The following is a 21,685-nucleotide window of genomic DNA, read 5'->3' as shown; positions in this document are numbered from 1 at the left end:
ATTACATCAGACCGTTGGGTCTTACACACGGTATGGAACAGGTACTCGCTGCAATTCTCTTCCTTCCCTCCCTCCCACCCCCTTTCCCATTCCTCTTCAGGGACCACTCTCACGAGCATCTCCTAGAGAAGGAGGTTCGCTCTCTGCTAGAGGCGGGGGCAGTAAAGGCAGTGCTGCACTGCCTAAGTGGGAAAGGTTTCTACTCCCGGTACTTCCTCATCCCCAAGGCTAAAGGGGGCCTTCGTCCCATTTTAGACCTGCGCGGGCTCAACAAGTTCCTGGTCAAGGCCCAGTTCCGCATGGTCTGTCTGGGCACCATCGTCCCTTCCCTGGATCCAGGAGGCTAGTATGCTGCCCTCGACATGAAGGATGCATACTTTCATATCACCATCCACCCAGCATATTGGCCGTTCCTGCGCTTCACCGTGGGCCAAGAACATTACCAGTTTGTAGTTCTCCCGTTCGGTCTAGCCGCGACCCCATGGGTGTTCATAAAATGCATGGCAGTGGTGACGGCCTTCTTACAGAGGCAGAGGATCCGGATTTACCCGTACCTCGACGACTGGCTCCTGGCGGGTTGATCTGAAGCGGAAGTGCGGGGCCAGGTGGAGGTAGCCCTGAGATTGTTCCACAAGCTTGGGCTCCTGGTCAACGTCCCCAAGTCCACGCTCGTGCCCACTCAGAGAGTAGAATTCATAGGGGCAGTCCTGGACGCGGTGCAGGCCAGGGCAACCCTTCCAGAATTCCGATTCCGGGCTATCCAGCAAGCGGTGGCCTCCCTATGCCAGTTTCCAATGGCCAGGTGCTGCCTGTGGCTGCTGGGCCACATGGCAGCATGCACGCATGTGGTCAGGCATGCCAGACTGAGACTCAGGACTCGGCAGGCTTGGCTCGCTCAGGTGTACCACCCAGGCAGGGATCCCCTGGACTTGGTAGTGACAGCCCCAAGGGACATGCTGGACTCCCTGCTGTGGTGGCAGTCCCAGCCTGTGGTTTGTGTAGGCATCCCCTTTGCCGCCCCACAACTGGACCTGACGCTGGTGAAGGATGTGTCAGACCACGGATGGGAGGCTCACCTGGGGGACCTCAGGACTCAGGGCTTGTAGTCTGGAGCAGAGGTGTCACTCCATATCAATGTGAAGGAGTTCAGGGCGGTTCGTCTAGCGTGCCAGACCTTTCCAGCCACTCTGAGTGGTCACAGCGTGACAGTTCTGACAGACAACACTACTGCCATGTTTTATATAAACAAGCAGGGCGGAGCTCTTTCCTCGTCGCTCTGTCACGAGGCTCTCCTCCTCTAGGACTTCTGTATAGCCCACGCCATTCACCTCGAGGCGTCATATCTCGTGGAGGTGCGAAACAAGCTGGCGGACTACCTCAGCAGGTCGTATTGCATGCACGAGTGGACGCTCAGAGTGGACGTCGTGCTTTCGCTCTTCCACAGGTGGGGGTTTCCCCGGGTAGACGTGTGCCACCAGGGTCAACACCCAGTGCCTGTGGTTCTGCTCAGCTGGGGCTGAGGCCCTGAAATCAGTCCCCGACGCGTTTGCGATCCCGTGGGAAGGGGACTTCATGTATGCCTTTCCCCTGCTCCCTTTGGTACACAAGGTCCTGCTCAAGGTACGCAGGGACAGGGCGGCGGTGGTCCTCATCGCCCCAGCGTGGCCCCGCCAGCACTGGTACACAACGCTCCTAGAGCTGTCGGTGGAGGCCCTGGTAGTCCTTCCCCGACACCGGGACCTCATCATGCAGGACGGCGGGCAGCTTCTCCACCCCGACCTGCAATCACTACACCTGATGGCATGGAAGCTCTGTGGCTAAACACCTTGGAGAGCCAGTGCTCCCTTCCTGTGCAGCAGATTCTGCTTGGCAGTAGGAAGCCCTCTACCAGGGCCAAGTGGAAAAGGTTCTTGTGTTGTTGTGAGAACCGACAAGTGCGGCCGTGCCAGGCCCCAGTGCAAGCCATCCTCGAGTACCTCCTGCACCTCAAGCAGTTGGGGCTGGCCCCATCCTCAGTCAGAGTGCACCTGGCGGCCATCTCCGCCTTCCATTCGGGGTGGGGGGGGCTCGGTGTTTTTCCACCGAGTGGTGGGAAGGTTCCTTAAAGGATTGGAGAGAATGTTTCTGTACTCACGCCCCCCAGTCCCTCCTTGAAACCTTAACTTGGTCCTCTCTAAGCTCATGGGACCCTCGTTTGAGCACCTTGCTACCAGCTCCCTCCTCCACCTTTCCTGGAAGGTGGCATTTCTGGTGGCCATTACCTCGGCTAGAAGGGTGTCTGAGCTGAGGGCTCTCGCTTCTGAGCCACCATATACAGTGTTTCAAAAGGGTAAGGTGCAGCTCCAACCACACCCAAAGTTCCTCCCTAAGGTGGTCTCGCAATTCCATTTGGGCCAGGACATTTGTCTGCTGGTGTTTTTTCCAAAACCCCATACGGACCCGAGTCACCGCAGCCTACACACCCTGGATGTCCGTCGAGCGCTGGCGTTCTATTTGGAGCGGACCAAGCCCTTTCGTAAATCTGCGCAGCTGTTCGTGGCTGTAGCCGAGAGGATGAAAGGCCTCCTGGTGTCGGCGCAGCAAATCTCGTCTTGGATTACAAGCTGCATCCAGGCATGCTATGAGCTCACAGGTGTTCCGGCCCCGGCGGTCACGGCCCACTCAACCAGGGCGCAAGCGACTTCCACGGCTTTCCTGGCACAGGTCCCGATCCAGGAGATCTGCAGAGCAGCCACCTGGTCCTCAGTGCACGCCTTCACATCCCACTACGCGGTCAACCAGCAGGCCAGAGAGGATGCAGCAGTTGGCAGAGCGGTCTTCCAATCAGTTGTTCTGTGACTCCTACCCTCCTCCAGAGGTAAGCTTGTGATTCACCTAATGTGGAATGGACTTGAACAAGCACTCAAAGAAGAAAAAGCGGTTATTTACCTTCTTGTAACTGTTGTTCTTCAAGATGTGTTGTTCACGTCCATTCCACTACCCACCCTCCTACCCCTCTGTTGGAGTCGCCGGCAAGAAGGAACCGGAGGGGGTCGGGCGGCAGGGTATATATGCATGGCGCAGTGGTGCCACTCGGAGCCCCGATGGGAGCCGCTAAGGGGAAAAGTTTCCAATGCTCATGCACGCGATGCGTGCACACCTAATGTGGAATGGACGTGAACAACACATCTCGAAGAACAACAGTTACGAGAAGGTAAGTAACCATTTTTTTCTTGACACCTTATATGACTGCTTCTTGGAGCAGCTGGTCTTGGAACTCACCAGAGGAGAGGCAATTCTTTATTTAGTCCTAAGTGGAACACAGGATCTGGTCCAAGAGGTGAATAAAGCTGGACCACTTGGTAATTGTGACCATAATATAATTAAATTTAATATCCTCGTGGCAGGAAAAACACCACAGCAGCCCAATACTGAAACATTTAATTTCAAAAAGGGGGAACTACACAAAAATGAAGAGGTTAGTTAAACAGATATTAAAGGGTACAATGACAAAAGTGAAATCTCTGCAAGCTGCGTGGAAACTTTTTTTAAACACCATAATAGAGGCTCAACTTAAATGTATACCCCAAATTGAAAAACATAATAAGAGAACCAAAAAAGAGCCACTGTGGCTAAACAAGAAAGTAAAAGAAGCAGTGAGAGGCAAAAAGGCATCCTTTAAAAAGTGGAAGTTAAATCCTAGTGAGGCAAATAGAAAGGACAATAAACACTGGCAAATGAAGTGTAAAAAAACAATTAGGAAGGCCAAAAAATAATTTGAGGAATAGTTTAAAAAAAACCCTGCGATTATTTTTGGGGTTTTTGGCTAAGTATTTCAGAAGCAGGAAGCCTGCTAAACAACCAGTAGGGCCACTGGATGATCGAGGTGCTAAAGGAGCACTCAAGGCTGATAAGGCCATTGCAGAGAAACTAAATGAATTCTTTGCATTGGTCTTCACAGCTGAGGATGTGAGGGAGATTCCCAAACCTGAGCCATTCTTTTTAGTTGACAGATCTGAGGAACTGTCCCAGATTGAGGTATCATTAGAGGTGGTTTTGGAACAAATTTATAAATTAAACAGCAATAAGTAACCAGGACCAGATAGTGTTCGCTCAAGAGTTCTGAAGGAACTCAAATGTGAAATTGAAGAACTACTAACTGTAGTCTGTAACCTATCATTTAGATCAACTTCTGTACCAGATGCCTGGAGGATAGCTAATGTGACACAAATTTTTAAAATGGGCTCCAGAGCTGATCCCAGCTATTATAGGCCTCTAAGCCTGACTTCAGTACACTGCAAACTTGTTGAAAATATAATAAAGAACAATATTGTCAGACACATAGATGAACATAATTTGTTGAGGAAGAGTCAACATGATTTTAGTAAAGGGAGCTCATGCCTCACCAATCTACTAGAATTCTTTGAGGGGGTCAAAAAGCATGTGAACAAGGGTGATCCAATTGATATAGTGTACTTAGATTTTCAGAAAGCCTTTGACTAGGTCCCTCACCAAAGGCTCTTAAGCAAGGTAAGGTGCCACAGGATAAGAGGGAAGGTGCTCTCATGAATTGGTAATTGGTTAAAAGATAGGAAACAAAGGGTAGGTATAAATGGTCAGTTTTCAGAATGGAGGTAGGTAAATAGTGGTGTCCCCAGGGGTCTATTTGGGACCAGTCCTATTCAACATATTCATAAATGATCTGGAAAAGGGGGTAAACAGTGAGGTGGCAAAATTTGCAGATACAAAATTACTAAAGATAGTTAAGACCCAGGCAGACCGCAGAGAGCTACAAAAGGATCTCTCAAAACTGGGTGACTGGGCGACAAAATGGCAGATGAAATTTAATGTTGTTAAATGCAAAGTAATGCAGATTGGAAAGCAAAATCCCAACTATACATATGAAATGATGGGGTCTAAATTAGCTGTTACCACTCAAGAAAAAGATCTTGCAGTCATTGAGGATAGTTCTCTGAAAACATCCACTCGATGTGCAGCAGCAGTCAAAAAAGCAAGCAGAAAGCTAGGAATAATTAAGAAAGGGATAGATAATAGGACAGAAAATATCATGTTGCCTCTATATAAATCCATGGTACTCCCACATCTTGAATACTGTGTGCAGATGTGGTCAGCTCATCGCAAAAAAGTTATCTTGGAATTGGAAAAGGTTCAGAAAAGGGCAACAAAAATCAGGGGTATAGAATGTCTTCCTTATGAGACGAGATTAATAAGACTGGGACTTTTCAGCTTGGAAAAGAGATGGCTAAGGGGAGATATGATTGATGTGTATAAAATCATGACTGGTGTAGAGAAAGTAGTTAAGGAAGTGTTGTTTATTATTTCTCATAAAACAAGAACTAGGGGCCACCAAATGAAATTAATAGGTAGCAAACAAATAAAAGGAAGTATTTCTTCACACAACGCACAGTCAACCTGTGGAACTCCTTGCCAGAGGATGTTGTGAAGGCCAAGACCATAACAGGTCAAAAAAGAACTAGATAAATTCATGGAGGATAGATCCATCAATGGCTGTTAGCCAGGATGGGCAGGAATAGTGTCCCTAGCCTCTGTTTGCCAGAACCTGGGAATGAGCGACAGGGGATGGATTACTTAATGATTGCCTGTTCTTTTTATTCCCTCTGGGGCACCTGGTACTGGCCACTGTCGAAAGACAGGATACTGGGCTAGATGGACCTTTGCTCTGACCCATAGGGCCATTTGTATGTTCTTATGATGACAGGTGATGGCCATTTTTTACAGGGATAGTGTTATTTCATATTTCAAGTCTTTAGTGAAATAGTTGCTGTCAAGGTTTCTTCCCCACTCTGAACTCTAAGGTACAGATGTGGGGACCTGCATGAAAAACCCCTTAAGCTTATTTTTACCAGCTGAGGTTAAAAACTCCGCAAGGGACAAACTATTTTACCTTTTGTCCTTGGACTTTACTGCTCCCACCACCAAGCATCTAACAAATATATAACAGGGAAAGAGCCCGCTTGGAAACGTCTTTCCCCCCACAATCCTCCCAAACCCTACACCCCCTTTCCTAGGGAAGACTTGATAAAAATCCTCACCAATTTGCATAGGTGAACACAGACCCAAACCCTTGGATCTTAAGAACAATGAAAAATCAATCAGGTTCTTAAAAGAAGAATTTTAATTGAAGAAAAAGTAAAAGAATCACCTCTGTAAAATCAGGATGGTAAATACCTTACAGGGTAATCCAATTCAAAACATAGAGAATTCCTCTAGGCAAAACCTTAAGTTACAAAAAGACAGAAAAACAGGAATATACATTCCATTCAGCACAACTTATTTTATCAGCCATTTAAACAAAACAGAATCTAACGCAGATCTAACTAGATTGCTTATTAGCCCTTTACAGGAGTTCTGACCTGCATTCCTGCTCTGGTCCCAGCAAAAGCAACACACAGACAGAGAGAACCTTTGTTTCCCCCCCTTCCAGCTTTGAAAGTAGCTTGTCTCCTCATTGGTCATTTTGGTCAGGTGCCAGCGAGGTTATCCTAGCTTCTTAACCCTTTACAGGTGAAAGGGTTTTTCCTCTGTCCAGAAGGGATTTAATGGTGTTTACCCTTCCCTTTATATTTATGACAGTTGCCATCTTTGCAGAGAACATGATTAATTTCAGTGGGTCGCTTCAGTCTGATCGAGAGTTGTGGGGAGTAGTGGTTATTTTGTGAAGAGCCAATTGTAATTATAAGAACAAATACACAACAGTAATTAACTTTGTATGTCTAAACATGGTGGGTTGTAATTAAGGATTCTGCACTAGTTTTTTGAGTTCTAAATATACAGAAAGTTTAAGGAGAATTCACCTGTTTTTTAACAAAAGGCTGCAAAAAAGCTGAGGCACTCAAGAAAAAACATTAAGTTCTGTTTTTCACTAATTCTAACTTAAAATTGGTAAAAGTACAAAGCCTTCAGAAAATTCAGTCTTCCCTTACAGATTATCTGCTGTAAATTTTGAGACAGGGTTCTTTGTACTAAAAAGGTCAAATCCCTACTTTGCATGAAAAACTGAACCCAACTTAATACAGAGGCACTGCCATACCAATATATATTTTAAGATTAGTAATACCTACAAAAAGGAAAAAAAAATCTTGTGGTTTCAAATAATGAAATTATCTTAGATTTGGGGTTCAGAATGGGCCATTTTGATCATCTAGTCTGGCCTCCTGTATAACACAGGCCACAGGACTTCCCTGAATTAATGCCTGTTTGAACTAGAGCGGGGAGGACAAACTACGGCCCGCAGGCCGGATCCAGCCCATCAGGGCTTTCAGTTCGGCCCATGGGATTGTGAGCCCCATGGCTCAGTGGGGCTAAGGCACGCTCCCCAACGCCCTGCCCTGACCCCCTTCCTGCACCCCCCCCCCCACACACACACCCCGCATCCCTACCTCAGCCCTACATTCACGGCCCTGCATACAATTTCCCCACCCAGATGTGGCCCTTGGGCCAAAAAGTTTGCCCATCCCTGAACTAGAGCATCTTTTTTTTAGACAAACATCCAATCTTGATTTTAAAATTTCCAATGACACAGAATCCAGCACAAGTTTGAATTCCTTTTCTGGACTTTCTATTTTCTTTATTTTTCCCGTTTCTTCTTTCACTTTTTGAAAACTAGATCATTCCATTTGTTTGCCTCTTGAGTCTTCCAACAGTTTTTAAAAAATGTCCCGGATGACTGGAAAAAGGCTAATGTAGTGCCTATCTTTAAAAAAGGGAAGGAGAAGGACCCAGAAAGTCAGCCTCACCTCAGTCAGCCTCACCTCAGTCCCTGGAAAAATCCTGGAGTAGGTCCTCAAGGAATCAATTCTGAAGCACTTTGAGGATAGGAAAGTGATCAGGAACAGTCACCATGGATTCGCCAAGGGCAAGTCACGCCTGACTAACCTAATTGCCTTCTATGATGCGATAACTGGCTCTGTGGATGAAAGGAAAGCAGTGGATGTATTATTCCTTGACTTTAGCAAAGCTTTTGATATGGTCTCCCACAGTATTCTTGCCAGCAAGTTAAAGAAGTATGGGCTGGATGAATGCATTATAAGGTGGATAGAAAGCTGGCTAGATCATTGGGCTCAACGGGTAGCGATCAATGGCTCCGTGTCTAGTTGGCAGCCGGTATCAAGCGGAGTGCCCCAAGGGTCGGTCCTTGGGCCGGTTTTGTTCAATATCTTCATTAATGATCTGGAGGATGGCGTGGACTGCAGCCTCAGCAAGTTTGCAGATGACACTAAACTGGGAGTAGTGGTAGATACGCTGAAGCATAGGGATAGGATACAGAGGGACCTAGACAAATTGGAGGATTGGGCCAAAATAAATCTGATGAGATTCAACAAGGACAAGTGCAGAGTCCTGCACTTAGGGTGGAAGAATCCCATACACTGCTAAAGACTAGGGACTGAGTGGCTAGGCAGCATTCTGCAGAAAAGGACCTAGGGGTTACAGTGGACAAGAAGCTGGATATGAGTCAACAGTGTGCCCTTGTTGCCAAGAAGGCCAATGGCATTTTGGGCTGTATAAGTAGGAGCATTGCCAGCAGAGTGAGGGACATGGTCATTCCTCTCTATTCGACATTGGTGAGGCCTCATCTGGAGTACTGTGTCCAGTTTTGGGCCCCACACTGCAAGGAGGATGTGGAAAAATTAGAGAGAGTCCAGCGGAGGGCAACAAAAATGATTAGGGGGTTGGAGCACATGATTTACGAGGAGAGGCTGAGGGAACTGGGATTATTTAGTCTGAGAAAGAGAAGAATGAGGGGGGGATTTGATAGCTGCTTTCAACTACCTGAAAGGGGGTTCCAAAGAGGATAGACCTAGACTTTTCTCAGGGGTAGCAGATGACAGAACAAGGAGTAGTGGTCTCAAGTTGCAGTGGGGGAGGTTTAGATTGGATATTAGGAAAAACTTTTTCACTAGGAGGGTGGTGAAGCACTGGAATGTGTTACCTAGGGAGGTGGTGGAATCTTCTTCCTTAGAGGTTTTTAAGGTCAGGCTTGACAAAGCTCTGGCTGGGATGATTTAGTTGGGGGTTGGTCCTGCTTTGAGCAGGGGGTTGGACTAGATGACCTCCTGAGGTTCCTTCCAACCCTGATATTCTATGATTCTATGCTTTGAAACTCTTGCATCTTATTTGCTCTGTTTTCTGAACCTGCATTTTTTCCTGCACCTTTTCCTTATTCTTCAGTTAAACATTTATTTGTGATTTCTAAAATGAGCTAATCAGTTACTCCTTAGCAATGTACAAAATTCTTAAAATACTTTAACAAACAATGTATGGAATAGCTAGTTCCAATAGGGGAATCTAAAAAGGCCTATAGTATGTACTTTCTTTCCTCTTTCTTGTTCCTTCCCCAGAATAATCGGTAACCAGAAACATGTATTCTGCTGCTTTTTCTCCCTCCTGGCACTGCTACTCACCATTTTCTAGTTATCTGCTTTTCGTATAAGACTTGTAGTTATCTTTACCTTTTATGACATTTCCCCAAGATCAGGTGCACCCTGAAATCTGGCACTTCCAATTATGTATTTCATGTACAGTATGGGGTTTGAATAAAAATACGATCATTTCTTATAAGTGCTTAAATTACCATTCTGTGGAATTTTAATAAAACACATTTTACTATTTTCTGCCTCCTGCCCTGTTGGACATTTTGGTATAAATCATCCCCATCTTCATCTTTTCAATAATAATAAATATAAATTGCCTTAGGTCGGAATAAATTTATTGAAAAATATAATTGTATTCTAATAGTTTTTGTGTCATCTGTTCTTTACAGGCAGCAATAAAATCAAAGAAAGCTACAGATACCTATAAACTGTATGTAGAAAAGTATGCTGCAGCTAAATCTGACTTTGAAAAGAAAATGACAGAAACTGCACAGGTAAGTGTTGGATTATTTGCATCCAGTCAAGTTTTATTTTAGATGGCCCCAAAGGGACAAAGAATTTGAAGAGTAATACATTATAGAATCATTGTGAAGTAGGTCTATTTGAAGTTAATGAGAGTTGCATATTTTTAAAAGTAATTTGGGGCACACAAGATAAATTTAGGATGACTGGCTTCTGTTTCCACCAGTGAGATTCCTGAATTGAGAAGTGTAGGCATGGGTGTTGTAGGATTTTTGAGGGTGAGTATGGGGAAGAGAAAGTGATCTTTTGGGGGGAAAGGTAGATGTGTTTGCATGTACTTGTAGGAAATCAGGTGACTGCTGTAGCTGGAAATTTGATCCAGAAGGGAGTTCCTGTATTGGAGTTCAAAAGGCAATATGTAGTAGGCAAAGTCTTAGGGTCCAGGAGGGGAAGCCTTATGGAGAGTAGCCTAGACTCTTTTTATTTTTTTGCTAGAAGGAATGAGCATTGGAGTGACTTAAAGATTTGTTGGGGTTAGGTGGGAGGATGATAGGCCATAAATAGGGATTCTGCCAGGTCAGCTCCCAGACTACTGCACTGGGCAGCACAGCATGGGGAGGAGGTGACCAGCCCTCTGTGGAGAAAGAAGTGGTTCGGGACTATTTAGAAAAGCTGGATGTGCACAAGTCCATGGAGCTGGATGCGTTGCATCAGAGAGTGCTAAAGGAGTTGGCGGATGTGATTGCGGAGCCATTGTCCATTATCTTTGAAAACTCATGGCGATCCGGGGAAGTCCCGGACGACTGGAAAAAGGCTAATGTAGTGCCCATCTTTAAAAAAGGGAAGGAGGAGGATCCTGGGAACTACAGGCCAGTCAGCCTCACCTCAGTCCCTGGAAAAATCATGGAGCAGGTCCTCAAGGAATCAATTCTGAAGCACTTAGATGAGAGGAACGTGATCAGGAACAGTCAGCATGGATTCACCAAGGGCAAGTCATGCCTGACTCATCTAATTGCCTTCTGTGACGAGATAACTGGTTCTGTGGATGAAGGGAAAGCAGTGGACATGTTGTTCCTTGACTTCAGCAAAGTTTTTGACACTGTCTCCCACAGTATTCTTGTCAGCAAGTTAAAGTAGTATGGGCTGGATGAATGCACTATAAGGTGGGTAGAAAGTTGGCTAGATTGTCAGGCTCAACGGGTAGTGATCAATGGCTCCATGTCTAGTTGGCAGCCAGTATCAAGCGGAGTGCCCTAAGGATCGGTCCTTGGGCCGGTTTTGTTCAATATCTTCATTAATGATCTGGAGGATGGTGTGGATTGCACCCTCAGCAAGTTTGCAGATGACGCTAAACTGGGAGGAGTGGTAGATATGCTGGAGCGTAGGGATAGGATACAGAGGGACCTAGACAAATTGGAGGATTGGGCCAAAATAAATCTGATGAGATTCAACAAGGACAAGTGCAGAGTCCTGCACTTAGGACAGAAGAATCCAATGCACCGCTACAGACTAGGGACCGAATGGCTAGGCATCAGTTCTGCAGAAAAGGACCTAGGGATTACAGTGGACAAGAAGCTGGATATGAGTCAACAGTGTGCCCTTGTTGCCAAGAAGGCCAATGGCATTTTGGGATGCATAAGTAGGGGCATTGCCAGGAGATCGAGGGACGTGATCGTTCCCCTCTATTTGACATTGGTGAGGCCTCATCTGGAGTACTGTGTCCAGTTTTGGGCCCCACACTACAAGAAGGATGTGGAAAAATTGGAGAGAGTCCAGCGGAGGGCAACAAAAATGATTAGGGGTCTGGAACACATGACTTATGAGGAGAGGCTGAGGGAACTGGGATTGTTTAGTCTACAGAAGAGAAGAATGAGGGGGGATTTGATAGCTGCTTTCAACTACCTGAAAGGTGGTTCCAAAGAGGATGGATTTAGACTATTCTCAGTGGTAGCGGATGACAGGACAAGGAGTAATGGTCTCAAGTTGCAGTGGGGGAGATTTAGGTTGGATATTAGGAAAAACTTTTTCACTAGGAGGGTGGTGAAACACTGGAATGTGTTACCTAGGGAGGTGGTGGAATCTACTTCCTTAGAAGTTTTTAAGTTCAGGCTTGACAAAGCTCTGGCTGGGATGAATTAGTTGGGGATTGGTTGTGCTTTGAGCAGAAGGTTGGACTAGATAACCTCCTGAGGTCCCTTCCAACCCTGATATTCTATGATTCTATAGCAGTTAGGTAAAGGGGAGAAGGGACTGAGCAGCGATCTTGGTTTTGACTCCCCAAAATCAGTACATGCTTCATCATTTTTTCCTGTTTTAAGTTTTTGAACAGTTGTTCCTTTTCGATAGTGTTGTTTTTAAGTGTTTCGCATTACAGAAAAATATCTAGGGCAGTAATGCAAAGTAGTAGAGTGAGAAGAATAACAGTCCACCCTAACAATTTCTTTAAGGTTTACTTGCTAGGATGAATACATAGCCAAAAATAATATTGTTGTATTTTAGTTGTCAAACTCTTACTTCCTGAGTTCTCCTACAACAATTCAGTCCCCTTCTCTCAAGTTTTAGAGTGTCAAATCTGAGTTGGAGAAAATTCACTTATGAAAGAACATCCTGGTTGGGTCATTCTAGTTGTTACTGGTGATTCTGAAATGGAAAGTTCCTTGTAAGTGGAGGATATTGTGAAATAACTGCAGGTACTCTGTTTTCCTCTAGTGACAGGAAAGCATTTTAATTACATATCTAGATTAGCATTGAACTCAAAGACAGAATGGTTAAATTTCTTCCTCTTGAGTACGAAGACTTATTTGCTAATATAATTGAATCAGAAGTTCTTCAAGTGATGGTCTCTTTTATAGTCCACTGAGGGTTATGCACCATGCGTCTAGAGCCAGAGCTTTCCAAAACAGTAGTGTCCGTTGGTCCGCGCATGCGCCCTTGTATGGCCTCATGGTTTTACCCAAGGCAGTCAAGGGCAGGGTGGACTGACTGCGTCTTCAATTGCTTCTCACCGCCACATGGTCTGAGTCAGAGCTCCTGCTGTTTTCTCGTCCTTGGTGACACACTTTCCAAACTTTCCAGAAAAAACAACTGGATCATCATGAGGAGGGAATCCTGGTTACATTCCTCAGGCTTTCCTAGAGAATACAGAGCACAACTGAGGACCTCCCTTTTATGAATCACACCTCTTCAGTTAGAAAACAGATGATTCCTTACATGCACTGAAAAACTCTAGAGCCATCCTGCAGTCCCTAGGCATATATATGCCAGCACCAAAATAAAAGTTTTATCGCGCACCACCTATACAACACTGTAGAATTCTCCAGTTCTACCACCAGCGAGCCTATGAACCTCAACAGAAATACTCGAAGGTCAACAGATCTGGTCTGCCTGGTCTGCTGGTGCAGTCCTCAGCGCAGCACCCCCTGTCTTCACACGTAAATACCTGTCCATTCAGCCTATTGCTCCTCAGTGGGACCTCAACTTAGTGCTTACTCATTAATGAACTCTCCCTTTGAACCCGTGGCCTGCTGCTCCCTTTCTCTTCTTTCCATTAAGTTCGCTTTCCTGGTTATGATCACCTGTGCAAGAAGGATTGGTGAACTAGGGGCCATGATGACAAACCCCCCTTTCACCATGTTTTGTAAGGACAAAGTTTTGCTGCGCTTGCATCTCAAATTTCTACCAAAAGTGGTTTCCTGCTTCCACCTCAACCAACCCATATATTTGCCAACTTTCTTTCTCAAACTATACACCTCAAATGAGGAACAGTGGTTTTGCTCCCTTGATGTCCGTAGGGCCCTGGCCTTTTACCTATAAAGGACGAAGCCTTTCAGGAGGTCCCCTAGACTATTTGTTGCCATAGCGGAAAGAATTAAAGGGCAGGCCATCTCTGCCCAGAGAATCTTGAAGTGGGTCTCAGGGTGCATTACCCTCTGCTATCAATTATTAGGGCAGACCCCACCAGATGGGGTATGGGAGCACTCCATGAGAGCGCAAGCATCAACTGCATGACGTGCCCCTTGCGGACATATGTAAGGCTGCCACGTGTTTATATGTACATACCTGCTTCTCTCATTATGCCCTAGTTGCATGATTCTGCAACAGATGCCTTGTTCGATGTGGCAGTCCTCTATTCCAGGGGTCTGTCAACTTCCTCTCACCCTCCTCCTAGCTGACTCACCCTCAGTGGAATACAGTAGGGACCATCACTTCAAGAAGGGGAGGTTCTTCAAGTGATTGTTCATATTGATTCCAATTAGGTGCTCACACCGCATGCACAGTCATCGGAAAGTTTTTCCCTTAGCAGCACCTGTCGGGTCAGCTGTGGAGCCTGCTGGAGTGGCTCCTCCATGGTGGTGAATATAGGAGCCTGCTGACCCAGTGCCTCCTCAGGTCCTTCTTAGCACCAGAGATGGTCGCTGGAACTGCGGTCGCTTGCTTAGCAAGTGCTTCACTTAGCTTTGTATAGTAGTTTGATCGTAGTTTTGTAGTTAATAGTTGTAGTTATTAGTTAGTAGTATTAGGTTAGTGGGAGTGGGGTTTCCCCATCCCATATTCTTCCCCTGAGTTCTGGGGCATGTCTCTGTCCCATAGGTTTAAGTCCCGTGGCACTTGCAATAAGCCTGTGCCAACAGGCGACCCCCACGACTTGTGTCTGAAGTGTCTGGGGGAGGCGCACCAAATAGAAAGGTTCAGAATTTGTAAGGTGTTCTGCCCAAGGATGAAAAAGGAGCGGGACTTCTATCTGAAGCAGCTCCTGAGGCAGTTCTTTGTCCTCATCTGGCCTCGGGCCAACAGGATGAGGAAGGACTCAGACCAAAGAGACCCTCTGCACCAGTGTTCCCCGGCACGGCAGACTATGGAGACAAGCCGGCACCACTCTCACACCCCAGTGCCATATAAGTGGCACAGGAAGACCGACGGGCTGTTCCCCTGTGCCGAAGACAGTGGTGCCAGCCAGCACGCACGACAGCAGTGCATTCTACACAGGTGCACTTAGTGCCAAAATTGCTGGAGACAATGCCATTGACTTTGACCCCTCTAAGGGGACCGTTGAGTCCGGAGCCTATTGACTCTCCTGTGAGAGAGTGCCAGGTGGAGGAGTTAGAACTACCTTCCACCTCAGACACTTTTGAAGCCATGAGGGATCTGATTGCCATGATGGCACCTCAGCCCCCGGCAGGCAGAGACAGACCTCAGGTGCTGCAACAAGCAGCACCGTCCAGAAGAAAGCCTGCCATGATGAGGCAGTCACCCTCACAAGTGCAGCACCGCTTCAGGACACCCCTGTTGCTGCACTGTTTGCCGGCACCAACCTCCAGATGAGGTTCCCCGGCACCATCAGCACGGTGCTCACCTTTGCCGGTGACGACGGCAGAGCGGCACCGATCACCGGCAGAGCAGCACCGGTCACCTGTGCGGCCTCCTCGGCACCACTACCCCATGCAGTATCTATCGGTGTCACTGTGGTCCTCAAGGTCATAGTATAGATTGTTGGACTTGGACGCCGATTCCTACTACTCACGGCATAGCCGGCACTGGTCGGACAGATGCTGACATCGACAGGACACGGATATGGTGCCCCGGCAGCCCCAGTTGCAGCCTCCAGGCCAGTGGCCGTTTTGGACCCCCTGGGCTTACCACCAGGCCCAGGTCTCCCTTTCCAGGGGCTCACAGTCGATGGTCTCTCAGGGTCTTAGGGGCCAACCTACGCCTTGGGGCTCCGAGATGAGGTCCGCACACAGCAACCCACCCAACTTGGCGCCCAACCCTGCAACTGGCACCGGGATGACTGTCAGCACTGAGGACCATGGTGCTGAACAGGTTGACACTAGGGAATCAGAGGGGCAGGAGGGACCTGCATCCCCTCTGGCCTCGTCATCCTTGTCCCCGAATGAGGCAGTGGCAGGGGTTTCGGCCTCGGGTCTGCCCCTCATGGACAGCAGGGCCCACCAAGACCTGCTGCGCAGGATTGCCAGCAACATGGGATTGCAGGCAGAGGAAGTGGTCCCTGTGGTCCCTGAGGACCTTGTGGTGGACATTTTGGCACTGGAGGGGCCATCAAGCGTCGCTCTGCCCCTTATAAAGACCATTCAGAGCAATGTTAAGCCTCTGTGGCAGACCCCTGCTTCCATTCCTCCTACTGCCAAGTGGGTTGAGCAGAAGTACTTCGTACCCTCTAAAATGTACAAGTATCTTTTCATGCACCCTCAGTCCTGCTCATTTGTAGTGATCTTAGTAAACAAGAAGGAGAGACGGGGCCATCAGGGACTGACTCCGAAGTCCAAGGAGTTGAAAAAAATGGACCTTTTCTGACAGAAGGTCTATTTGACCAGGGGACTGCAACTAAGGATAGTTAACTAGCAAGCTATCCTCAGTAAGTATAACTTCAACTCATGGGAGTCCATGCTGAAGTTCAAGGAGTTGGTGCTGCTGGACTCAAGGATAGAGTTTGCGGCAATAGTAGAGGAAGGAAAGCAGTGGCACAGACTTCTTTGCAGGTCTCTCTGGATGCTGTGGACTCTGCCACCAGCACCCTTTTCTCAGGGATAGCTATGAGGAGGAGTTTATGGCTGCAGGCATCCAGCTTACCGCTGGAAGTGCAGCAAACTTTGCAGGACCTGCCATTCAATGGGGCAGGCCTGTTCGTGAAGCAAACGCACTCCAGGCTGCACAGCCTAAAAGATTCCCAGGCTACGATGAAGTCGTTGGGTATGCACGCACAGCAACTCAACGCAAACACTTCAGGCTGCAACCTCAACAATGCCCGTATCCTCCTCAACTGAGGCAGGATTTCTCTAGAAGGAGGGCAGAAATGAGAGGCGCAAGCCTTCCCATCCTCCGCCTGGGCAGGGCTAGGGCCTGACTAAACCATCGTCGGGCTCAAAGTAGGCCGTTCGAAGGTGCGCCTGAGGACGGCACACCCGCCATGACACTGGATCCTTCTCCCTGTTTCATGTATTGCCTATCCCACGTCTACCGTGCTTGGTTCCAAATAACATTGGACCGCTGGGTTCTTCGCACGGGAGAAGTGGGATACTTTCTCCAATTCTGCTCCCTCCCCTCTCTCCCAACCTCCTTCTTCAGGGACCCTTCTCACAAGCAACTCCTTATGCAGGAGGTGCAGACGCTCCTCGCCATAGGGGCAATGGATTCTATTCCCAGTATTTTCTAATTCCCAAAGCCAAGGGGGGTCTCAGACCCATTCTATAGCTGCGAGGACTCAACAAGTTCATGGAAAAATAGAAGTTCCAGATCGTTTCCCTGAGTGCGATTATCCCTTCTCTGGATCCAAGAGACTACTACGTCACTCTTGACTGGAAAGATGGGTACTTTCACATACCTAAACAGCCTGCAGACAGACAATTTCTCCAGTTTGTGGTCGACCACAACCATTATCAGTTCACGGTCCTCCCCTTCAGCCTGTCGACATCCCCCCGAGTGTTCACCAAGTGCATGTCAGTCATAACAGCCTTACTCTGACGGAGACAGGTGCAGGTATATCCCTACCTCAACAACTGACTGCTGCAGGGGGCATTCCAGGGAACAGGTGGAGTCTCAGGTCAGCTTCGTCAGATCCACCTTCAAGAGCCTGGGTCTCCTTCTCAGTGGGAACAAGTCAAATTTGTTACTGACCCAAAGAATAGAATTTAGTGGTGCGGTGTTGGACTCGGTCCAGGCCGGAGCGTTCCTATCAGAGGCCCACTTTCAAGCAATGGCAGACATCGTACAAGGCCTCAGGCCATACCCGACCACGACAGCTAGGGTATGCCTGAGTCTCCTTGGCCACGTGACAGCATGCACATACATAGTCCGATGTGCCGGAATGAGGCTCAGACCCCTCCAAGCATGGCTTGCGTTGGTCTACTGTCCAGGGTCACTGTTCCACCACAAGTCCTTGAGTCCTTCTGACGGTGGCTCGACCCTTGATCAGTATGCGAGGAAGTCCCATTCAACAGCCCCCAGCCCTCCTTGTCCCCAGTATCAGACGTGTCTGCATTAGGATGGGGCACGCACCGGGGAGACATCCAGACCCAAGGCCTTTGGTCTCAGGACGAGATCTCACTCCGTATCAATATCAAGGAGCTGAGGGTGATCCAACTAATTTGCCAAACCTTTAAGGCCCAGTTGCATGGACAGTGCATGGCAGCTGTGATGGACAACACCACTGCCATGTTTTATATCAACAGGCAGGCTGGAGCTCATTCCTCTCCCCTTTATCGGGAAGCCCTTCAGTTATGGGAGTTCTGCATAGCCCACTCCATTCACCTGGAAGAGTCCTGTCTCCTAGGGGGCACAGAACGAGCTAGCGGACTACCTCAGCAGAGCCTTCTGCAACCACAAGTGGTCCATCCGCCCGACTATCATACACAACATCTTCCAGAGGTGGGGACCTCCCCAGGTCGATCTGGTCACCACACAAAGCAACAAAGTGCCTGCAATTCTGTTCTTTCCAAAAACACAGCCCGGGCTCACTTGTGGATGCGTTCCTGCTCTCTTAGGACATCGGCTGAACATGTTCCTGCCATTCCCACTCGTACACAAGGTCCTGCTCAAGACCAGCAGGTACAGGGCAGCAGTGATACTGGTGGCACCGGCATGGCCTCACCAGTACTGGTACACTACGCTCCTGGAGCTGTCGTTAGACGCCCTGATTATGCTGCCACTCCTACTGCACCTGATGACCCAAGACCCCGGTTGCCTTCAACACCCCGACCTACAGTACGTCCGTCTCATGGCCTGGAAGCTTCATGGCTAAACCCCATGGAGCTCCTATGCTCGGAACCAGTGAGGGAGGTCTTATTTGGCAGCAGGAAACCCTCTACTAGGGCTACATACTTGGCAAAGTGGAAAAGGTTCACATTCTGGTGTGCTCAAGACTGCACACCCCCACTTCAGGCACCCATACCTTTCATCCTGGAGTGCCTGCTACACTTGAAACAGCAAGGCCTGGCAGTGTCATCCATCAAGGTGCATCTTGCAGCCATTTCGGCCTTCCACCCAGGAGCAGCTGCGTGTTCCGTCTTTGCCAACCCCATGGTCGCCCATTTCTTCAAGGGTCTGGAACATCTATGCCCACAAATTAGACAACTGGTCCCGGCATGGGACCTTAACCTGGTCTTCTCCAGGCTAATGGGGGCCCCCGTTTGAACCACTGGCGACTTGCTCGGTCCTCTACCTGTTGTGGAAGGTAGTCTTTCTAGTCACCATTACCTCTGCTAGCAGGGTATCTGAGTTAAAGGCCCTCACATCAGACCCTTTACCCATACGTTTTCTATAAGGACAAGGTACAACTCAGATCTCACCTGGCCTTCCTTCCAAAGGTGGTGTCCCAATTCCACACCAACCAAGACATTTTTCTACTGGTATTCTACCCTAAACCTCACGCAAGCTGCCAAGAGCAGAGGCTCCACTCACTGGACGTTCGACGAGTGCTGGCCTTTTACATGGAGCTCACAAAGCCATTCTGTTAGTCGAACTAGCTCTTTGTGGCGGTGGTGGGCGGGATGAAAGGTCTCCCAGTCTCATCAGAGAATCTCATCGTGGATCACATCCTGCATCCGGACGTGTTATGAGCTAGCCAAATTTCTAGCTCGTGCACTTATGGCACATTCCACAAGGACACAGGCTTCCTCGGCGGCGTTCTTGGTCCAAGTACCGATACAAGAGATCTGCTGGGTGGCAATGTGATCTTTGGTGCAGACGTTCACCTCTCATTATGCCATCGCCCAACACGCCAGAGATGATGCAGCATTCGGCAGAGCAGTGCTCCAGTCAGCGATTCCATAACTCCAACCCCACCTCCTGGGTAGGGCTTGGGAGTCACCTAATTGGTATCTATATGAGCAACCACTCAAAGAAGAAAAACAGTTACTCACCTTCTCGTAACTGTTCTTCGAGATGTGTTGCTCATATCCATTTCAAACCCACCTGCCTTCCCCGCTGTCTGAGTAGCTGGCAAGAAGGAACTGAGGAGGTGCTGGGTCAGCAGGGTCCTATATTCACCACCATGGAGGTGCCACTCCTGGGGGCTCCACAGCTAAGGGAAAATCTTTACGACTACTGTGCATGCAGCGCACGCACACCTAATTGGAATGGACATGAGCAACACCTCTCAAAGAACAACAGTTATGAAAAGGTGAGTAACTATTTTTTACTTACCTATAACTGGAGGTTCTTCATGGTGTGTGGTCCCTGTCTGTATTCCAACCCCCGCTCCTTGCCTTCTGCTGTGGATGTGGTAGATCTGTGGTGGAAAAGAAACTGAAGATGCAGTCGGTCCACCCCACCCTTTATCACCTCAGGTGAAACCATGGGGCGTACAAGGACGCATGCGCGCACCAACGGACACTACTATTTTGAAAAGCTCCTGGGGCATGGTGCATGCACATAACCCACAGTGGCATACAGATAGGAACTACCCATCTCAAAGACCCTCCCGTTACAGGTAAGTAACCTCCCCATATCAGTTCTGCATAAGAAACAGAGCCATAGTTAGAGAAGCACTTGATATATGCTTTTCCTTCAGTCTATCTAGAATCGCAAGTTCTGATCAAGCATGAGAAAACTAAGTTCCAAAGTCTTGATAACTTTGGGTTAGCTGAAACATACAGTTCCCAAACACATTAGAGACTGTAACAGCTGATTTCATCGGCCTTGGTGTTTTGTGTCACATTTGGTAACTCAAAGCCAGGGCATATCTTTGATTCCATTCCTGAAATCTTTGTTGGCATGGCTTCAGAGAAGTTAGAGTCATCTGTCTGAAATATCAGATAACATATTTCTATCAGAAGATAATATAAATTTAGATGAAGACATTTTGAAGTGTGATGTTAAGTCAAATATCCACGCACAGTATTCTATTAACTTTACCTCCATGCAAATTAAACATCTTCCTATCATTCATTTGGCTATAGTGTTGGCTTTCCAAGAAGGTGATATTCTCCTCTTAGTCATTGGTTTTATGAGGGATGTATTGCATTAAAAATACTACTTCAGGTAGTCAACGTGCATGTCCCTTGTGTGCACAAGCTTGGAATCTTTTGCCATGTCATGTCTTTTGCCATGTCTGTCAGGACCACTCTTGTGCCCTTTGCCTCCTTGTAATCCCGCACGAGGACATAAAAGATGGAGAAATGATGACCTTTTATGTTTCTTCTTATTGCCAGTGGCTGTGAGACAGATGCTGGACTGCATCCAATCAGCTCACACTTTTGTCTAAGCTTCAGACTTGTCTGTGAAGAAATGCTCTTCTTGTTAGTTTAATTTGTAAATTTTTCATTGTATTTGGATGTTCTGGGGGGAAAATAAAAGAGGTGACAGGGGAGAGCCCCCTGTACATACTCCCCCACTCCCTATAAAGCAGGGCAAAGTTACACAACCATGAAAAATACCAGACTCTAAGTGCTTGGGTTTTACTTCTGCCTTTGTGTGATGGGTATAGCAGGTGTCTCTTCTGCCTCAGGGAAGCTCATGTCCCTGATACATGCTACGTCTGCTTCTCCTTATCCTGCACTTCGAAGTCAAGGGATATAAGGCTCAAACTGCACTTCTTGGAGCAATCCATGAAAGTGGCATCAGACCCATTTGGAATAAACATGGTCCCAACTGGAACCTTAGAGCCTTTCGTCATTAGTGCCCCAGCTAACAGGCTTACTTCTGGTTCCAGCAGGGAGAAGAAATTGGCTAAGTAAACACCAGTACTGGGATCCCCATTACTGGCAGATACCTCCTTGATATTGAAGACATCAGTGCAGACCTTCTGCACTGACTGTGGGACAAAGAGCCCCTTAATGTTTTGTGACTGCAGCTCCAAGTAAACATTATGTTTGCCT

The 21,685-nt window shown here is 47.7% G+C and overlaps 1 protein-coding gene across 1 annotated transcript in view; it reads left to right on the top strand.

Annotated features, from left to right (window-relative positions):
* FCHO2 (FCH and mu domain containing endocytic adaptor 2) overlaps positions 1 to 21,685 on the top strand; it is a 230,609-nt gene that overhangs the window by 60,726 nt on the left and 148,198 nt on the right. Inside the window, exon 6 of the mRNA XM_077817076.1 lies at positions 9,782 to 9,886. Within this exon, the coding sequence (XP_077673202.1) occupies positions 9,782 to 9,886 (105 nt within the window). The remainder of the gene's footprint in view (positions 1 to 9,781; positions 9,887 to 21,685) is intronic.

The sequence above is a fragment of the Eretmochelys imbricata genome, chromosome 5, assembly GCF_965152235.1.
Source record: "Eretmochelys imbricata isolate rEreImb1 chromosome 5, rEreImb1.hap1, whole genome shotgun sequence".
Classification (NCBI taxonomy): domain Eukaryota; kingdom Metazoa; phylum Chordata; order Testudines; family Cheloniidae; genus Eretmochelys; species Eretmochelys imbricata.
This window is presented reverse-complemented; position numbering and strand designations above follow the sequence as displayed.